The following is a 16,660-nucleotide window of genomic DNA, read 5'->3' on the forward strand; positions in this document are numbered from 1 at the left end:
TTAAAATCTAAAATTTACATATTTTAATTTGCAATTTGTCTGCGATTCAAACGAGTAAAATTTACACAAGGCGCTGATTGATAATTGTGTCTGATTAATCGCCTGGTTATTCTCCTTAATCTTTTATTTTCCGTTTTATTTATTAACATAACAGGAATTTATTTTAAAAGAAGTAAAAATCTTAATATTATATAAAATATTTTTAATGTAAACTTTAATTAATTCGCAAATATGTTTATATTTCTTTTTTTTTTTAAGTAAGGGAATAATCATGTACTGTGTAATAAGAAATGTAAAATTACTTTATATGAGATATATTTAGACCATTTAGAACATACTTTACTCTACAAGGAGTTTAAAGCATCAAGATTTTGCAGTGTTACTGTCTAGTTCCTTGCTTTTCTCCTTCTCTGCTGTCTCGTTCTCGATCTTATACTTGAAGCATCTCATTGAAGCGTGCTGCAAATGCATATTATCAACATAATAATTTGCAGCACATTTCTCGTCTTCGTGAAAGTTATATCATCTGCCTAGCGACGCGCGGTCGGAGAAACACGCGAAATCCTGATTATCAATTCTATGAAATTATGGCAAATTGAAATCAAGCTTCAGAGTAACCGATTCAGCCGCGCAATCGTGCGCTTTCGATGAACGCGCTGCTCACGCGCGCGCGCTCCTTTGCACGTACGCGTGTATGTCATACGCCAGGATCAATATCCGGGTGATATCACGCTCGTCATATCGAAACGAAATTGTGAACGAGGATGGATTGGCGAATTCGGATTTTACGTTACAATGGATTGATAATGAAACCATCGAACATTTGCCGATCGAGGCGTACGTGCAATTTTGGCCATGACCGGTACAATATCCAAAATTTTTAAGCAAAAAATTCGAATGAAGCGTTTCGACATTAATTACGACTGGCAAAAATGCGATTAAATTTCAATGCAATATTCTTTTTAAACGATTGCTATTTGAGATAAAGCTGTAATTGGACGATAATTCGATTGATGCATTATTGAAGCAATACATAATGGGTTACGAAATAATGGCCGTTTAATTAATTACAGGGTTATGAAAAGCAATTTGATAAAGATATGTTTAAAAACGCGGATTTTGTAATGATATGATTACAAAAACTTAATCTATTTTGATATGATGACATATATAAATGTCTGAATGAAAATGGCAAAAAGATAAGAGAAACTGATTTTTTTTGTTAAGATTAATATAATAATTGAAAATTTCCTTTTTCTCCTAACAATAGACAATCAATAAGTAAATTAATAATATGATAAATTTACGATGTGCAAAAGGGAATTAGTTAAACGGCGAGGAAATCAATTCCCAATGTGATTTACGCGTCAATACACAGTATCGGCATTCAGTGCTCATTCCAATTCCGCGCGGTTATCCTATAAAGTACACCCCGTCATTTCACCCTCATCTTATCCCACTTATTTTCCTCTAAACTGACAACGGACTACCACTAATCTCGACACACTTCGCGAAATTGCCCTCTCTCGCGCATTCCTCCGCGCTAGACCGCGAGCAATGATTTTGATTGAGTGTCTTACCCTTCTTTGCAACCCCTCCTCACGCGGTATCGTTGCGAGAGCATTAAATCACTGCACGGAGAAAAAACAAGTCCGACGAGGCCTGACGAATTTCGTCTGTCTTCCATGAGTTTTCTTCCCCGGCACGGGAATAATAAAACGATGCGCTTCGCTGGTAAAACGAAACAAGTTTATACTATCAAAAGGATGATCCTGTCGTACTCTTGAGTGATGTAACTTTCATTGAATTAGAATATCATTCGGACGTGATTGTCCCTGGAGCCTTAGATAATCAGAGAAACGTCATTAAACTCTGATTGGCTATTAATCACGTGAACACAACGATATATTTTCTTACGTCGTTTAATAGCTATACGAAAGATGAAATAATATAGCTAATTTTTGTTGTGGAAATGTGGTGATAACTGGTGTAATATAAAACTGTTATGGAATAAGCATTCCTATTTGTGTAAATATTATATTTAAAAATTGCATATGAATTCTACTTAATCTAATCTAGTTTCTTTGAAATGTGTATCGAGTATGATTCTTTCTTCTGAAGATATTTTTTTTTTCTACAAAATAAAGCATTGTGCATATAAAGTGTTGTATATTTGCCTAAATATTTAATATTTTTCTTTAACATCTTCTCTTTATAATACCGATAATATTCTCCTGGAAATATAACAGCTATATATCGATATATCAACAAATCGATTGTGAAGTGACGGTCTCTGATTATTTAGGACTGTAATCGTCCCGAGTTCAATTCATATGCATATATGATTCGCATGTGTAATGTGCATCGTGCACTCGTCGTCGATGCCAAAGGCGACCGATCCCAATGCCATTACTATCTCACATTGGAATGCGTATATTCACCGTGCATTCCAGCAGCTGGTTTTGCAATTACGAAATCCGTTTGATACCGTCGTTTTCTTATCGTTTGCGAAACCATCGGAATCGACACGGTGCATTTCGATGAAAGGTACAAGAGGATCCTTTGTGAAACCCACAACTGACCCGCGGCGTCGGTCTCTGTGTTCACTGTATGCGGCCTTTTGGCATAACCAAGTAGGAGCCTACATATCGTTCATGCAATCCGTGTCATCTCTCTTCTTTCAGTCCGTTTCGTCGGACGCGACATGACGATACGTTCCACCTCGTTTGTCCGCGGGGCAAGAGAAGGAGAAACAGAGAAGAGAATAAGAAAGGCAGCTGGCGGAAATATTTCGACGAATCCCCGAGCGCATACGAGACGTTCTTTTTGTGAGAATTCCAGTCCGCGCGCCGTGTACTTTGTGAAAACTTGAGAGGCGAGATGGAGAAAACGCTTATACGTGGCGCAACTCCAGCCCGACCGAGCGGGTATGCTACTATAATACGTGACGCGTGAGCAGCACACACACACACGCACACACACACACACACACACACACACGGGGAATGGGTCTCCCAATAGTCGCCACGGAACAAAATGTCCAGCGAGAACTCATTTGGCACACAATGAATGCATTTGCGTTTCATAATTCGGAAATGATAGGCTACCAAACAAGGGAAAATATGAGCAATGTGAATATAGCGCATTTACTTCATTAGGTCCTCAACTGTCGTTTTGCCTCTGAGATTTTTTTTAGAATTACTTTTTGCACATTATTTTATTTTGCAATTATACAATTTTATGGTGCAGAAGAAAATAGTTATACTATTACATAGATGTATTTTAACATTTCAAAAATATCATAATTTTTATATTAACATATTAAAAAGTAACTGCATATTATTACTAATTGTAAGTTTTAAGCTTAAGTAAATAAAAAATGTTTTCTCTCTTTTTTTTTCTCTTTTTTTCTCTTTTTAATTATTTACAAGTGAACTTTGTCTTGTATTGGATTTTACTTAAAAAAATTTAATTTTCATGATATAGAATATTTAAGAAAATATGTGGAAACATAATCTTATGTTTTTTTAGGACATGTTATCCAATCCAACATTTTTTATTTAAAAATTCACGCGTAAGAAACTTGTTTTAATTAAAATGATTTAAGTTTTAAGAAAGTAGTTTTGTACTGTGTCTGTCTAGACTCTAGATTCGTCTACACGTATCACAGATTTTACATAAATGAATATATAATGATATATTTTTAAAATTCTCAACAAATACAAGAAGCTTTATTTCGTTCATTCTGTTTTAAATAAATTGGATCATGTAATGGCAGAAATTTTCATGAGTAGATAAACAAGAAAGTCAAAAGTGTAAATAAAAGATATTTTATCATTCGGTAATTTAAAAAAAAAATTAATATCTTTTATGATGAATAACTGCATGCATATTTTTTTTAATTATATTTTTTGAAAATGTAATAATGAATTTATTTGCAAAATTGTATCGTGTAAAATTAAATAAAATTGAACATTTGAATGTAGCGACATGCATGTTTCAGTGATATACATTCGCTTAAATATATGTTAATTTGTTTTTTACAGTTTTTTAGGCTCTAATTTTTTTTACAATTTCGAATAAAATATTAATTTTCTGAAAAATAGATTAACTTAATTTTAACTTTTATACCTGATGTGCACATACGTTTATATATTTATATTTTACATTGACCGTATAATTATTAACGCCAATTATTGTTAATGCAAATTATAGCGATATCTCACTTTTGAAATTAATCGATAGATAATCCTGATTAGTTTGAAAAATAATTGAATTCCTTGCGACAGCGGTTTATTTTGTTTGCAACCACGGTAAATCAATATCCGGCGGGTAAATTTAAAACGCTATCAGGTTACAATTAACTTGCCGTAGCTCTTGAAGGAAAGTCTTAAATCACCGTGTCGAGTATCGACTATCGACATCTTAGACTGACACTAAGAATCGCGCGCTCGCTGAAGGACCGTTTAAAAAGTTACAAACTCATTAGCCCGCGCGCAGTCCAGCTATCCGTAAGGCGAAAGGCGAAAGGCTCTTGTGCACCTCGGAAGTTGGTAAGGATCGGCGACCGAATCCCATCTTAATAGAACGTCATTCTAGATAAATTGCAGGACGCCGTGGTCTACGAGATCGCGCTTAAAGGGCCATAGAAATACGTGAGGCGAATTTGGTTACAGCTCTTACAGCGGGTGAAGGTACGCGCGGAGTACGAGTTGCCGGGATGCTATGATCCCGTGTAACGAGCCATCACGATGCAATCCTTTTTTCTTCCAATGCTCGAAATCGATTTTGAAAGAGCGACCATCATAGGCTGCTTTTGAACGGTTTGATACTTTATCCGAATTAATGAATCTAAAGAAGGATCACTTTCGTTACGTTTGTATTAAAAGTAAAGTTTAAAGATTGATTTCTTTGTCGCCCGATATGTTATCTGGATTTGAACTATAGAACGGATATTTGTATTTTTACCAACGTCGTAAATATTACCCTTTATGAAAAATAGAATTGAAATATTATTCTGGGCTGGAGTTCTTCAATATTAATAAACCGGGCTATCGGGAGAGTTACATGAAAGCTAGACAGACGCGACATAGATTCTTATCTATTATTAGCTGTATCCTCGCTATCGTATCGATATGCTTTAACGAGGATGAAAATTACATGAGTATTGTGTCTTGGCACATTCATAAAGAGAATTTCGTAACAGCGATAACTCGCGGTGGGAGGATACAGTATGACATTCTAGAAAAGTCTCAATCTCTAAGAAAGACTACTATTTATAATGTGTATAAATTTATCATTTTGATATATTCAATTTCTTTCATTATAATAGAAATAATATTTGAATAGTTTAGAATATATTAATCACTTAAAATTTAGAATATTATTTGATATCAGATATTATTGAATATCAGTGATATGTGTTAATTCAATATTGCTCAGATTTAGTATTACAATATTAATACGTACTATTGAGTTTACATTAATTACATTAGTATTGATATAATTATTGAAACTACTTTTGTACCTTTACCCATTTTCTAAATTTAGAAAACTTTATTTTTTTTTAAATACGTATTTTGATCTGTTCTAGAATTCGTAGCATTAGTCATAACGCATTATAATGCATTCATACGTCCAGTGGACAGATTTACTTTTTAAATTTACTAATTAAATTTACAATATGCGTGCGAAAATAGAGAGAAAAAAAGCGAAATTTCTGTCGAATATATAATTCTGTCGAAAAGGCGCGCGCGCGCGCACAGGAGTTAACGCACTTGTACCGTGAGCTACGTGCGCGATGTCCGCGTGTCCGCAACGTGAAAACTTAATCGCATTGAATCCTCGTTTCGGCATCCGTTGCGGGACGGACGCGTCAGCGTTATCGGCGCGTCCTCGCGCGTACCATTTCCCGCGCGTCCGCGCGCCGATCCGGCACCGGAAAAATTCGGGTCCGGTCGTTAAGCCGCGGTCGCAAATGCATTTAAGCATTCGTCGTTGTTCAAGATCCCATTGAGCGCCGTGTCAATATAAATGTAAATGTCATTGGGAGCCGTGCGAGCGCATACATTGACGGTCTCTGGAGGACGATTGCTCGCGGAGAATATTGCAGATGCCCGTATGGGACGTCCACCGCAATTGAATTGCCCTTCGGATTGGAACGTATAGAAATGTGTACGTTCGGCACTTTGTTTCGCGTATCGATCGTTCACGACCATCGGGAACGCGGGATCCGCAGTGAACGCGCTCTCTCGCAACGCCGAAGAGTGCGCTCCAATTGATCCGCCGTGCCGAATCGCACGTTCCCGCTGCTGCGCGCCGTGCGGCGTTTTACTGCGGCGGAGATTTGCAGATCGCGAATTAGCGTACGTCGACACGTTTCGTTGCGACCTTTCGACGGGCGTGACGGCGTCGATAACTCGATTTTAGCCGCATCCCTACGTTGCTAAAAAAATCACACCTTTATTACGCGCATTACGATAATTAAAACAGCTGCCTCGCAATATCGACAGACGTGGTACGAAAAATACGTTCGAGTTCTTTCATAAACTCACACGTTTATCGTACGGTCTTTCGAGTGACTTTTTTTCATTATCTTTGAGCCCGGGAGTGAATATGAAACATTGATATACGGCGAGACTCGCAAGTAGCTATAAATAATATTATTGCACATTATTTATTTACCCCTTTCATGCGTATTGCATCCGGTGGAATAATAAACTGTAAATTTGTAAAACTTAATTTCGTGGCCGATGTCGGCTACAAATCTCCGCGATCGCGCGCTCGTGCGGCTTTTCCCCGCGTTATCAGTAATTAAAAAGGGCGAGAATAGAGTAAAATGAAAAATATGGCGCAAGTGGCAGTCGTGAAATATGAAAGCTGCTTGAGCCGTGCTTTTTTCCACCCAGCCGGCGCTTATCTACAGCTTTATGAGCGTTATTCGATTTTCGTGCGTGCATTGTTCACCACGGAGCACCGGAAACAAAGCGTTATCTTTAAGCCGAAACAATGTTCCTCTCTCAATCTGCGCATGAAATAACCGGTTGCTGCGATCCGCTGGAATCGCCATCATCGATCACGTATGTGATGTATGCACCGATATCGACAGCGAATCCCTTTTTAACACAGACGAATGGTCCTCGCTGTGAAACCAGGGATTTTTTGCAGATTTTTGTGCGTAGTATTTGTCGGTTGATACACGCGCGTCACGAAATCGAGCGTAGCATCCGATTTAAATGTATCGATTTTACTGATAGCCTTCAGATGTAACGCGATGCTTAGGTACGGGATATGTGAATATTTCGAATCTGCTGCTAAGCCCCGAGCTATTTGTACCTCATCCTCGTGGGAATAAAGTTAACTGTTACCTGTATTAGACGCATTACGTACAGATCGTCTTTTCACAATTAGGCAATGTAATTTAACGCCGAAGTGACAAAGTTACTTTGCCACACAATTGTGTTAAACATAATATTTGCGATAATATTTTACCTTTATAAAAGTTAAAAAAAAGTTATACGGATATCATCATTTATGCGGTTGCAGAAACTTTAATCATGTCGAGGATAATGAATGTTCCGCTTTTCATAAATAATGATTATAAATAAAGCCTCGACTCGATATCGGAAAATATGCGACACATATTATCATCAAAATATATGAGAACGGATAAACCACATTTTTCGTGTAATCCGTCAAAATATGATCAAATGGACAAAGCTACGTTAAATACTGGTTTTAATTATTTCTGATGATATTAATAAAATCTCATGTCACAAATACAAACAGATTATTAATAGTTGACACTCTGTAAAATTATTGGAATGCCCATCAAATATATTAAAAATTAACCATCATGATATTATTATATTGTTAAATTTAGCATATTTAAATTGTTTCCTTTTTCATATTATTTTATAATATTGTAGTCTGTTTCGTTCGCAGTCTCGTGAAAGGTTTCTTTTTTATGCCATGTTTATTTATTTATCTTGTGCTTTATTTTTCCAACATTCTCGAATAACGTGAATAATTATATAAATTTGTCTAAATTAAATTATATTGATTAAATCATTAAATTATATAAGAGGAAAAAACTAAAAAGTTTTACAATAACGTCTAACAATATTATTTTTGCAAAAATTGAAAATGTGAGTAGTCTTTACAGAGTTTCTAGACCTGAGACCTTTCTAGAACATTATAATGGTCGTACATTAATTTGTTATACTTTAAATGGAACGATGAATTTGTTAAGAACAAATTAATCAATGAGAGTTTAACATATATACTGACCATTCACACGTACACAAAATATACCACATAACGGTTTAAGAAAGATATTAATTCATAAATCACTCGGTAAAAAGAGACCGAAATTATTCCTTTAAGGAGCAGGTAGTCAAGTTGATTTACGAGTTTCCATGAATCACCCTACGCCCGAGCTTCTCGTTAGCAAAAAAAATGAAGAGCGCGCACGCTGTTAACGCGGCCGAGAGAGAGAGAGAGAGAATTTGAGACACTCCGTTTCATGCGCTCGGAAGAACGCGGAATATTCGGCGAGCCGTGTAAAAAGAATGCGCGACTGGCGGGCAATGCCGGGTGTTACGCGAAAAGTTCACGTTTGCAGCTTGCACGCATCTTCGTCGCTGTTAACATTTCATCTGACGAAGAAACGGGCTTGCGCCCGGCTACACCACGCCGGTCTAGATAAGGGGATGCGCGCGCGCTGCTACGTGTTCGGGATGAGAGAGGAGCATGCCGCGACCCAAGAATACCTTCCACCGCCTTACTCTTCCTCGAGGTTGGCGTGAGCTGAGTCTGTTCACGAGATTCTGCGGGTACGCAAGTTGCCGCAAGGGGCTTCCTTCACCACCAAGTTGGAAACTTATGCTGACTCCAGACCAAGCGGTTGTGCCGAGCGAAGGGCAAGAGAGACGATACTTTGACACATATTTTATTTAGCATTCCAAACATGGTTTATGGAAGAAAGTGTGGCCATAGTACTGGCTAGGTTGTAATGAGCATTTTATTGAATCCGACGGAGCAGCAATTTAACGTGTCATTTACACTGTTAGCCAATTTCTCATTTTTGCAGCACGAAGAAGTTCATTTTTCTCTCTTCTCTCTCTCTCTTTCTCTCTCTTTCTTTGAGTTAAAGTTTCCATTAATAATACCGTTAATAAGATATCGGTTAAGAAATCAACGTGACAGAAACAAAATTAAAATAACGATAGAGAACAGTAATTATAGATAAATCCTGAAAAGATTTTATTTTTTATAATTTTCTTTTTATGTACGTGTATATATATATTTATTTATTTCTGTAATATTTGTAACAGATTTATTTTAAATTTTGAACGGAACAATTGTTAATTAATAATTAACACAAAATGTAATTCAACTATAGCGCTTATAATGCATTTAATATTTTCTCTCTTTAATATATTTAATTGTTATTAAATTGCAGAGGGAACAAAGTTCTTTATATACATAAATATATATACATAAACTTTATATACATAAACTACACTATTATTTCAATAATGTACTGCAGTTAACGGCTCTTTGTATATCTTTTTTCTATCGATTACTTGTATAGGCTAATCACCCATTTAACTGTATATTTACACTCTAATATTACAATTATCACTCGGGTAGGGAATCAGCATTTCTACTACTGCCCCGCATATTGCGTGCAATTGGTATGCTCTGTACTAATTTCATATTGCATTCAAAATTTTGTAAACTGACGCACAGTTTATAAAGTTATTATTAATAAATATTATATTATTATTATTATGAAAAATCAGCAAGAAATTTTATGGTTTTTATACATATATATATTTATTTAACAATGATTATTATATGAACTATTTTGTTTAACAATGCATTTTTTATTTTATATTTTTTACAATATTATTTTACATTTAAATAGACAACTCATTATCAAAAAAAGTGCTTATCTTCTTTTATATGTATAAATTATGCCTTTACGTTAAATAACATATGAGTATTCCTTCACTAGATCAAAATTCGTAGATACGAGATGAAGTCTTTAATGTACTAAGTCGATACCTTGTAAATTCTATGACTACGGGATTGTAGGAAGATTGTGAGAGGCTTTAGAAACTTGCTCCTAACCCGAACTATGCTCCGTGCGCTACGGAGAAAGGCATTACTTTGATTCATCTATTATTTAATGGGGACACAAAAAGTTGGAAAAAAAGGAGAGAAGAAAGGGCGGGATAAGTTTAGGACAGAGCATAACCATTTTCGCTCCTTTACGATGGCCCCGCTTAATTTGCCGCGCGATTGCCACTTCTGCGCTTCCGAGGATGGAGACAGCTCTGAGATCCAATTTTACCTAGTTTTTCAATCTGTCGGTACCTCGGAGTTAGTGCCTTTTATTCCTGTAGATCTCTTATCCTTTCTCTTTCCACTGCAATGTACCGTTTTCTTGACCCCGTTGCACCTCTTCACCTCCCTGGCCACCCTCCACTCGCGTTAGTTCCATTCGCACAACTCGCACCTCTTCTCCCCCAATCTGGAAGGAAGATCCAGGCAGTGTATAAAGAGAAAAGGATTAACATGGTTGAGTGTAAAATTAAATTTATTCCTCTGCAGATTTCCGTAATATCCTTAACCTCTCGAGATTTCGTATATCTTTGTAGTCATTGCGAACCGGCGCGACTTTGACGTATTTTCCGATAACTGAAGAAGATATTAATTAATTTTAAAAGCTGAATGCGAGGTGCAATTAGCGGTACTTCAAGATGCCTAGAATTATCGAAGATTATTTTGAGTTTATAATTGTAAGCAGAAGCATCTTTTTAAAATAAGAAGAATTGCTTTATTCTTTCAGTTTGGAAACGTTAACTATGGAGGAAACAATTTTTTATTTCTCAAGTTTTATTCCCCGTCTGTAATTAATTAATTAATTGGAGTTTTAACGGGGTAGATGTTCACCGATTTAATATGCGAGCGAGTTGAGCATTTTGCCTCTCCGGCCTTTGCCTTTTTAATCCTCTGTTGAATTTTATCTCAGTTGTTACGGCCCCGCCGCTTGAATTAGTTAAAGAGCCTATCGGAAAAGTGGCGACAGACCGGAACGAACCAACTTGGGTAAAACACTCCTTTGGGTGTATAAAGCTGTATTAGGCGTCGTATCTTACTTCGTCGTGCAACTTCCTAGTGTCGCTTGGAGACACGATCCTTCGGGGATTTACATGCGGTCGAGAATCATTGAGCGGGACAAAGTGAATAATCAATGTGCACAAAATTATGTTACTTACCATGACTTTCATTATTCGCTCGGAGAATCAGTGTTCCGCGAGCGGGAACAGTAGAGATATATTCGAGAAAATGCACGAGGAGTACGGAAATATTATTGTCATACATATACATAACATTGCTGTCACACGCATTTTAAACAATAACCAAGGTTCCAATCAAAAGTAATCTACAATTGCATATTGCAAGTTGATGCTCATCAAAATAATGCCGCTGGTTATACAAAGGTCATACGCGATCTAGCTTTAAATTTCATTATTTTATGTTTTAAATTATTTATAACTTTTTGTTAATTTAAATAATAATGAGGAACTATTGATTATATCTAAATGGAGAAATTATCAATCAAACTATTCTTTTTAATAAAATATTGTATACATTTCTAGTAAGTCTAATAATGATTTTTTATTTATAGAGAATTTTCTTTATTTCATACTACGTACACTTGTTACAATCAATCTTACAATAACAAATTCTCGATAATAGTTTATACATATTTAGCCTTCTCTTTTACCTACCAATTAAATCACATTACAGAAATATAGGAAAAATAACAAGGTTATTGACAATAAATTCGATACGACAAATACGATTTTACGAAGGTAGATGGACGACAATATTTTATAGAAACGCAACTAATAAAATGTAACGCGAAGAAAGTAACAATAATTTGGTGGAGCGCGTCGATTTTTCAACCGGGTTCATTATTCTTTCTTGCGACTTCCTTCTCCTTTTTTTAGCGTTCCTTCTGGTATTCCGGTTTCTTGATAAATAGTTCCTGGCAGTTTGACCTTTCGATGTGATTTCACGTGAAAAGACAAATCGATTCCGTTCCCTAGTGACTCGATCGTCTGTAACAAATATTACATCGTTTGATAACCGTCTACAGCGTTTTTATTTTCTCCATTTTTTAATGAAATAAAAAGACGTGCAATATTATTTGTATCCATCTGATCGTTGCTCGCAAACTTCACGCAATATGGAAACGACGATGTCACTATGTATATAAAAAGTTTCCATCTTACTCGCAACGGTTACACTTTTTTCACTCACTCTGCATATGGTGCAATCCTGTGTCTGTGTTACATTGCCACGTAAAGCGCAGGTTACGTTTCACAGAGCTTACGTGGTGGAACGTAAAGTAAATACCGCAAGACTTGAATAGTCTGAACTGCGTAAGCCGGGCGTAACACACCGCTAGCTGGCATGTACGTATCTACGTCGCTATCACGATGAAAGACTGAAGCTCCGAAAAGCTGTCTCTTGATTGCGCGTAACCGCGCTCGGCCCCAAGATTGGTCCATTAATCTTACCAGGGACGCACGCGATATCGCAGTTTCATGAAGAAGCTATGTCCTAAATAAATGCCGCCGCTCGAAACATCGGCGCCATAGTGCAGAAAATGCAGTTGCGCAATTGCACAGTCGTAGCTGCACCAGTGTCGAATAAGAAAAAAGAGAGGAGAAAGAGAGAGAGAAAAACGCGGCAGAATGGCTCGTATGCGAACTCCAACAATGAAACCTTCCTTAGTAGTACACCGTTAGCGAAGCTCGAATGGAACAGCGGTCGTGGTCAATGGATGGAATTCAGTTATCCAAGTTTGAATGTAACAAAAAAGTTGAGAACCCAATGGAATCACAAAAGAAAAGAATTATAACAAAAATATCGTAAAGCATAAAAGAATGCATTTTTCTGTAGTACATATTGAGTCAGGAAAGATTTTATATGCAATTATTAACGTATTTCCAAATACATGTATCAAAACTATAAAAGTAAAGTGGCATTTTAATAAGGCACGTATAGATTCGAACAAATATCTATATTTTACGATTAAAGTATTCTCAAGTAATACATTTATTTTACAATTGAGCTTTTATTGTGAAATTATTTTATAAATGTTATAAATTTTTTTGTACACAGTCAAAGTTAAACAAAACGAAGCATTTCGACAGATTTATGTTCGCTATTAATTTATTGCAACATGCCGTGCAATTATTCGTAGTGCTCGTAATTGTAATTTCAAATTTTCACTTGTGCGCGAAGGACACAAAACATGCGTATATATTGGCTTTTACAAATTTACATTTCCCTCGTGTAATCTACTACTCTCGTGCTCATAATGCAAGTAATTTTACTCTCTGTCATCTGCGAATGTAATTATCCTCAAGTTGCTCCGTGGCTCGCATTTATGAGACGCACGAAGTTATATAACTATTGGGGAAGCACCGTCACTGAACATCGTTAAACTCGCGACAAACGGTTGTCATAATCTCCAAGTTTAGATAGTTTCGTCACCTCGAATTTGCTGGAAAATATCATAACGTTATCACGCGATCTACAAAATTCGCGACGATTCATACGCACTGACCCAAATTGCAAATGTACAACATACAGTGTAGCGTATTTTATATATTTTTTTTCTTATTAGTTAAAATAAACTATTTACTTTGGGATAGAATATATAATTTATGCTAACGGATCCAGATATTTTAAACAAAGGGAGTAAAAAACAATTTTAAATAGAATCGTTATCGCATTTGTTTCTTATGCTGATGCTAGTTCTATGAATGTAACAAATGCAAAACATTGTAAACAGAAAATATTTTGACAAACATATATCTTTTTCAGTATAAAACGTCACTTTTAAAAAGTAACAAAAACAAAACTTTTTTTATATCTTTATCTTTGCTCAGAATGATTCTTCCAAAAAAATAAATCATGAAAAGTACTGTCGTAATAGATTAGAAATTATAATTTGATATAAAAATCAATTAGTATAATAATTGTTGGCTGCAAAATAATTAAATATGTCTATTTTATCAATAAGTTTAAAATGTTTGCTTTAATTTGACTATAAGTTATGATGCACTTGTGTTTTATGTAGAGAGAAATTTATTTTTAATTGTATAAAATGCACCCCGAGGTATTTTAAAACAACTCGCTGTAATTTTACACTCGTTAGAACTGGGCTCGAGTCGCCGCCACAGTTATTCGACATTCTACTATCTTTACATTGCGCTGCGAGCGATTATAGAGAAACGATCGAATGGCGAGAGTTTCATGACTTTTATCCCTGATCAACAAATTTTGTGCTTTATTAATTTTTTTTTTTTTGAGACTACTTCATCAGAATAACCAATGGACCGTTAAGTGCTTTTCATCGACTGCGAAAAATCTGTATTTCTATAAATTTTAATCAACATTATTATATAATTTTTTATTAAATTATTATTAAATTCATTACATTTAAATTATTTTAAATTTTTTATTGCATTCGTAAATTCTTTTATATAAATAAAATGTATTTTGTATAATATATTAATAATAGCTTAACGCAGTCTTATGATCGTCATGTTTGATGTGTGATAAGAGCAGATAAATTTCTCATAAGTCTCATAGTTTCAAAGTGACGCGCGTCACTTGTGAACAGCGTAAACGATGTTCCTAGCGACATATGCCCGTGTTCATCGCATGTCACTTGTCACTTGGTGCTTTATACGTGCTTTATGTGCACCATCTCGCATATAAATCTATGGAACTGTTTCAAAACGATATGTCGTGGACAAAATATCGCTAATATTGTTTCAACTTGCCAGTGTGACCATTCACAGTGATATGGGTGCTATCAATTTTTCTAGATTGAGTATTAATTTTTTCGAATCTATTTATCATATACATAGTATAAAAAATCAACGAAAATTAAATTATACATTCAGATACCACGATTAAGTTTGCGTTTAACAATAAGTTCAAAATTATCGAACTTATATGTATAAGATTATTTGTATAAGAAATGATGGAAATAGGAAAATCTTATAACTTTGTGATATTTTTGTAGTTTTGCGTTATTTTGTAGAGAGAGAATGTAAGAGAAAATTTAATTGTATTTCTCGACTTTACAAATAAATATTTTAAAACAGATCTGAGTTCAACGGAGTGCTGTTAGCGTAGAGTATGTATTCTCTAGTACTGGAGTATTCGTCCGTTAATCGAGTTCGCGAATAATAGTGTACTCGAAATCACGGATTCGATTTAATGGATTTCGATTAAACTGATTCGAACGTTTTTGATCTAATCGGATTTTCGATATGTTGCACTTTGGCACGCTCTACGATTTCTGATACTGTTTCGTTGTTGATCCATCGTTGTTATGACAACCTCGTACAAACATTCGAGGCTTGCAAAAATTAATTTACTTCGATTGATATCTGAAAAATCAATTGAATACACGAGTATTTTCCGATATTTTAGTAAAAAGTTTACGAGTTTTGAGGGACTTTTATGGAAATTAATAAACGACGAAGTAAAATCATTCTTCAACTACTATTACTCTTAAATTTTTATCAATCTTTTGAGATCCTCTAAAGTTTCTTGCATTCTCCTGTTACAGGGCGGCAAGCGAGGAATCTATTACTAGGACAGACACCGGGTCATCATCACGGTATGTAGGATGCATCATTATCGAACAGTTACAATAATAGTGAGTGACCATACGTTGACGAACGCAATCCAGCAGGAAATCACTAACAAAAGCCGCTAGATCCCGCGGGATGTTGCGGAAATGCTCGATGTTGAAAATCGGACTCGCGTGGCTGTGCGTTGCAAGTGTCAACCGGGAACGAGCATTATCGTCCTTGTTGTTTGCGTTAAAGGCCAAAATAAACTACGAAACACCAGCGCTTTCGCGTTACGTTAACGGTCGCTGCACGTGTACGAAACGCACACGCGCGGGCGTGCGTGTGTGTGTATGTCGTACGTGGGGTCGCGGGCACCTCGTGAAATGGCCCATTTCGCGCCTCGGCATATTCGCTTGCTTGTAAAATAACTTTCCCTCTCCTCTGCGCCACACGATTCGATTCTTTCTCGCACCAACAATCTCGAGCTCTTTTCGATATTACACCGCGACGATAAACCCGCGGTGGGCTTATCGCCGTATCGAACGCGCAGATTGTTTTATATGTATAATCTCTATTGAAAATAATCCTTTCCCCGTAGCACATACACGCGCGAATGCCGTCGCCTAGCAATAGATTTTTATGCCGCCCGTTTTTTGTGTCATCTATCGATCATTACGAAACGGTGAATGCCAAGTTATTTTTTGTCAAATGGCTGCATAATGCAGGCAACAAGCCGCATATTGCTCGATGGATAGCGTACGTCACACGTTGGTGGTGCAATAAAAAGCGATATTTGCGGTGTCGTTTTAATTTTACAAGCATTTTTTCGTTTTATTTGTTTCGTATTATTGCGTATTAATGAGTAACATATGTATAATCATTTAGAGCAAAGCAATTTTCTGTTATCGTGTATGTAAAACGTGACCGGATTATACAGAGCTAACTAGAAAACGGTGTGTTAGCTCTGTTTTAGTCAC

At 36.0% G+C, this 16,660-nt stretch overlaps 1 protein-coding gene across 6 annotated transcripts in view; it reads left to right on the top strand.

Moving 5' to 3' along the window:
* The window catches only part of LOC105834144 (lachesin), a 171,609-nt gene that overhangs the window by 115,957 nt on the left and 38,992 nt on the right, over positions 1–16,660 (top strand). For all 6 annotated transcript variants that reach the window (XM_028190565.2, XM_036288849.1, XM_036288850.1 and 3 more), the window contains exon 2: positions 15,677–15,727. In XM_028190565.2, the coding sequence (XP_028046366.1) occupies positions 15,677–15,727 (51 nt within the window). The remainder of the gene's footprint in view (positions 1–15,676; positions 15,728–16,660) is intronic.

The sequence above is a fragment of the Monomorium pharaonis genome, chromosome 6 (genome assembly GCF_013373865.1).
Source record: "Monomorium pharaonis isolate MP-MQ-018 chromosome 6, ASM1337386v2, whole genome shotgun sequence".
NCBI classification, from domain to species: Eukaryota; Metazoa; Arthropoda; class Insecta; order Hymenoptera; family Formicidae; genus Monomorium; species Monomorium pharaonis.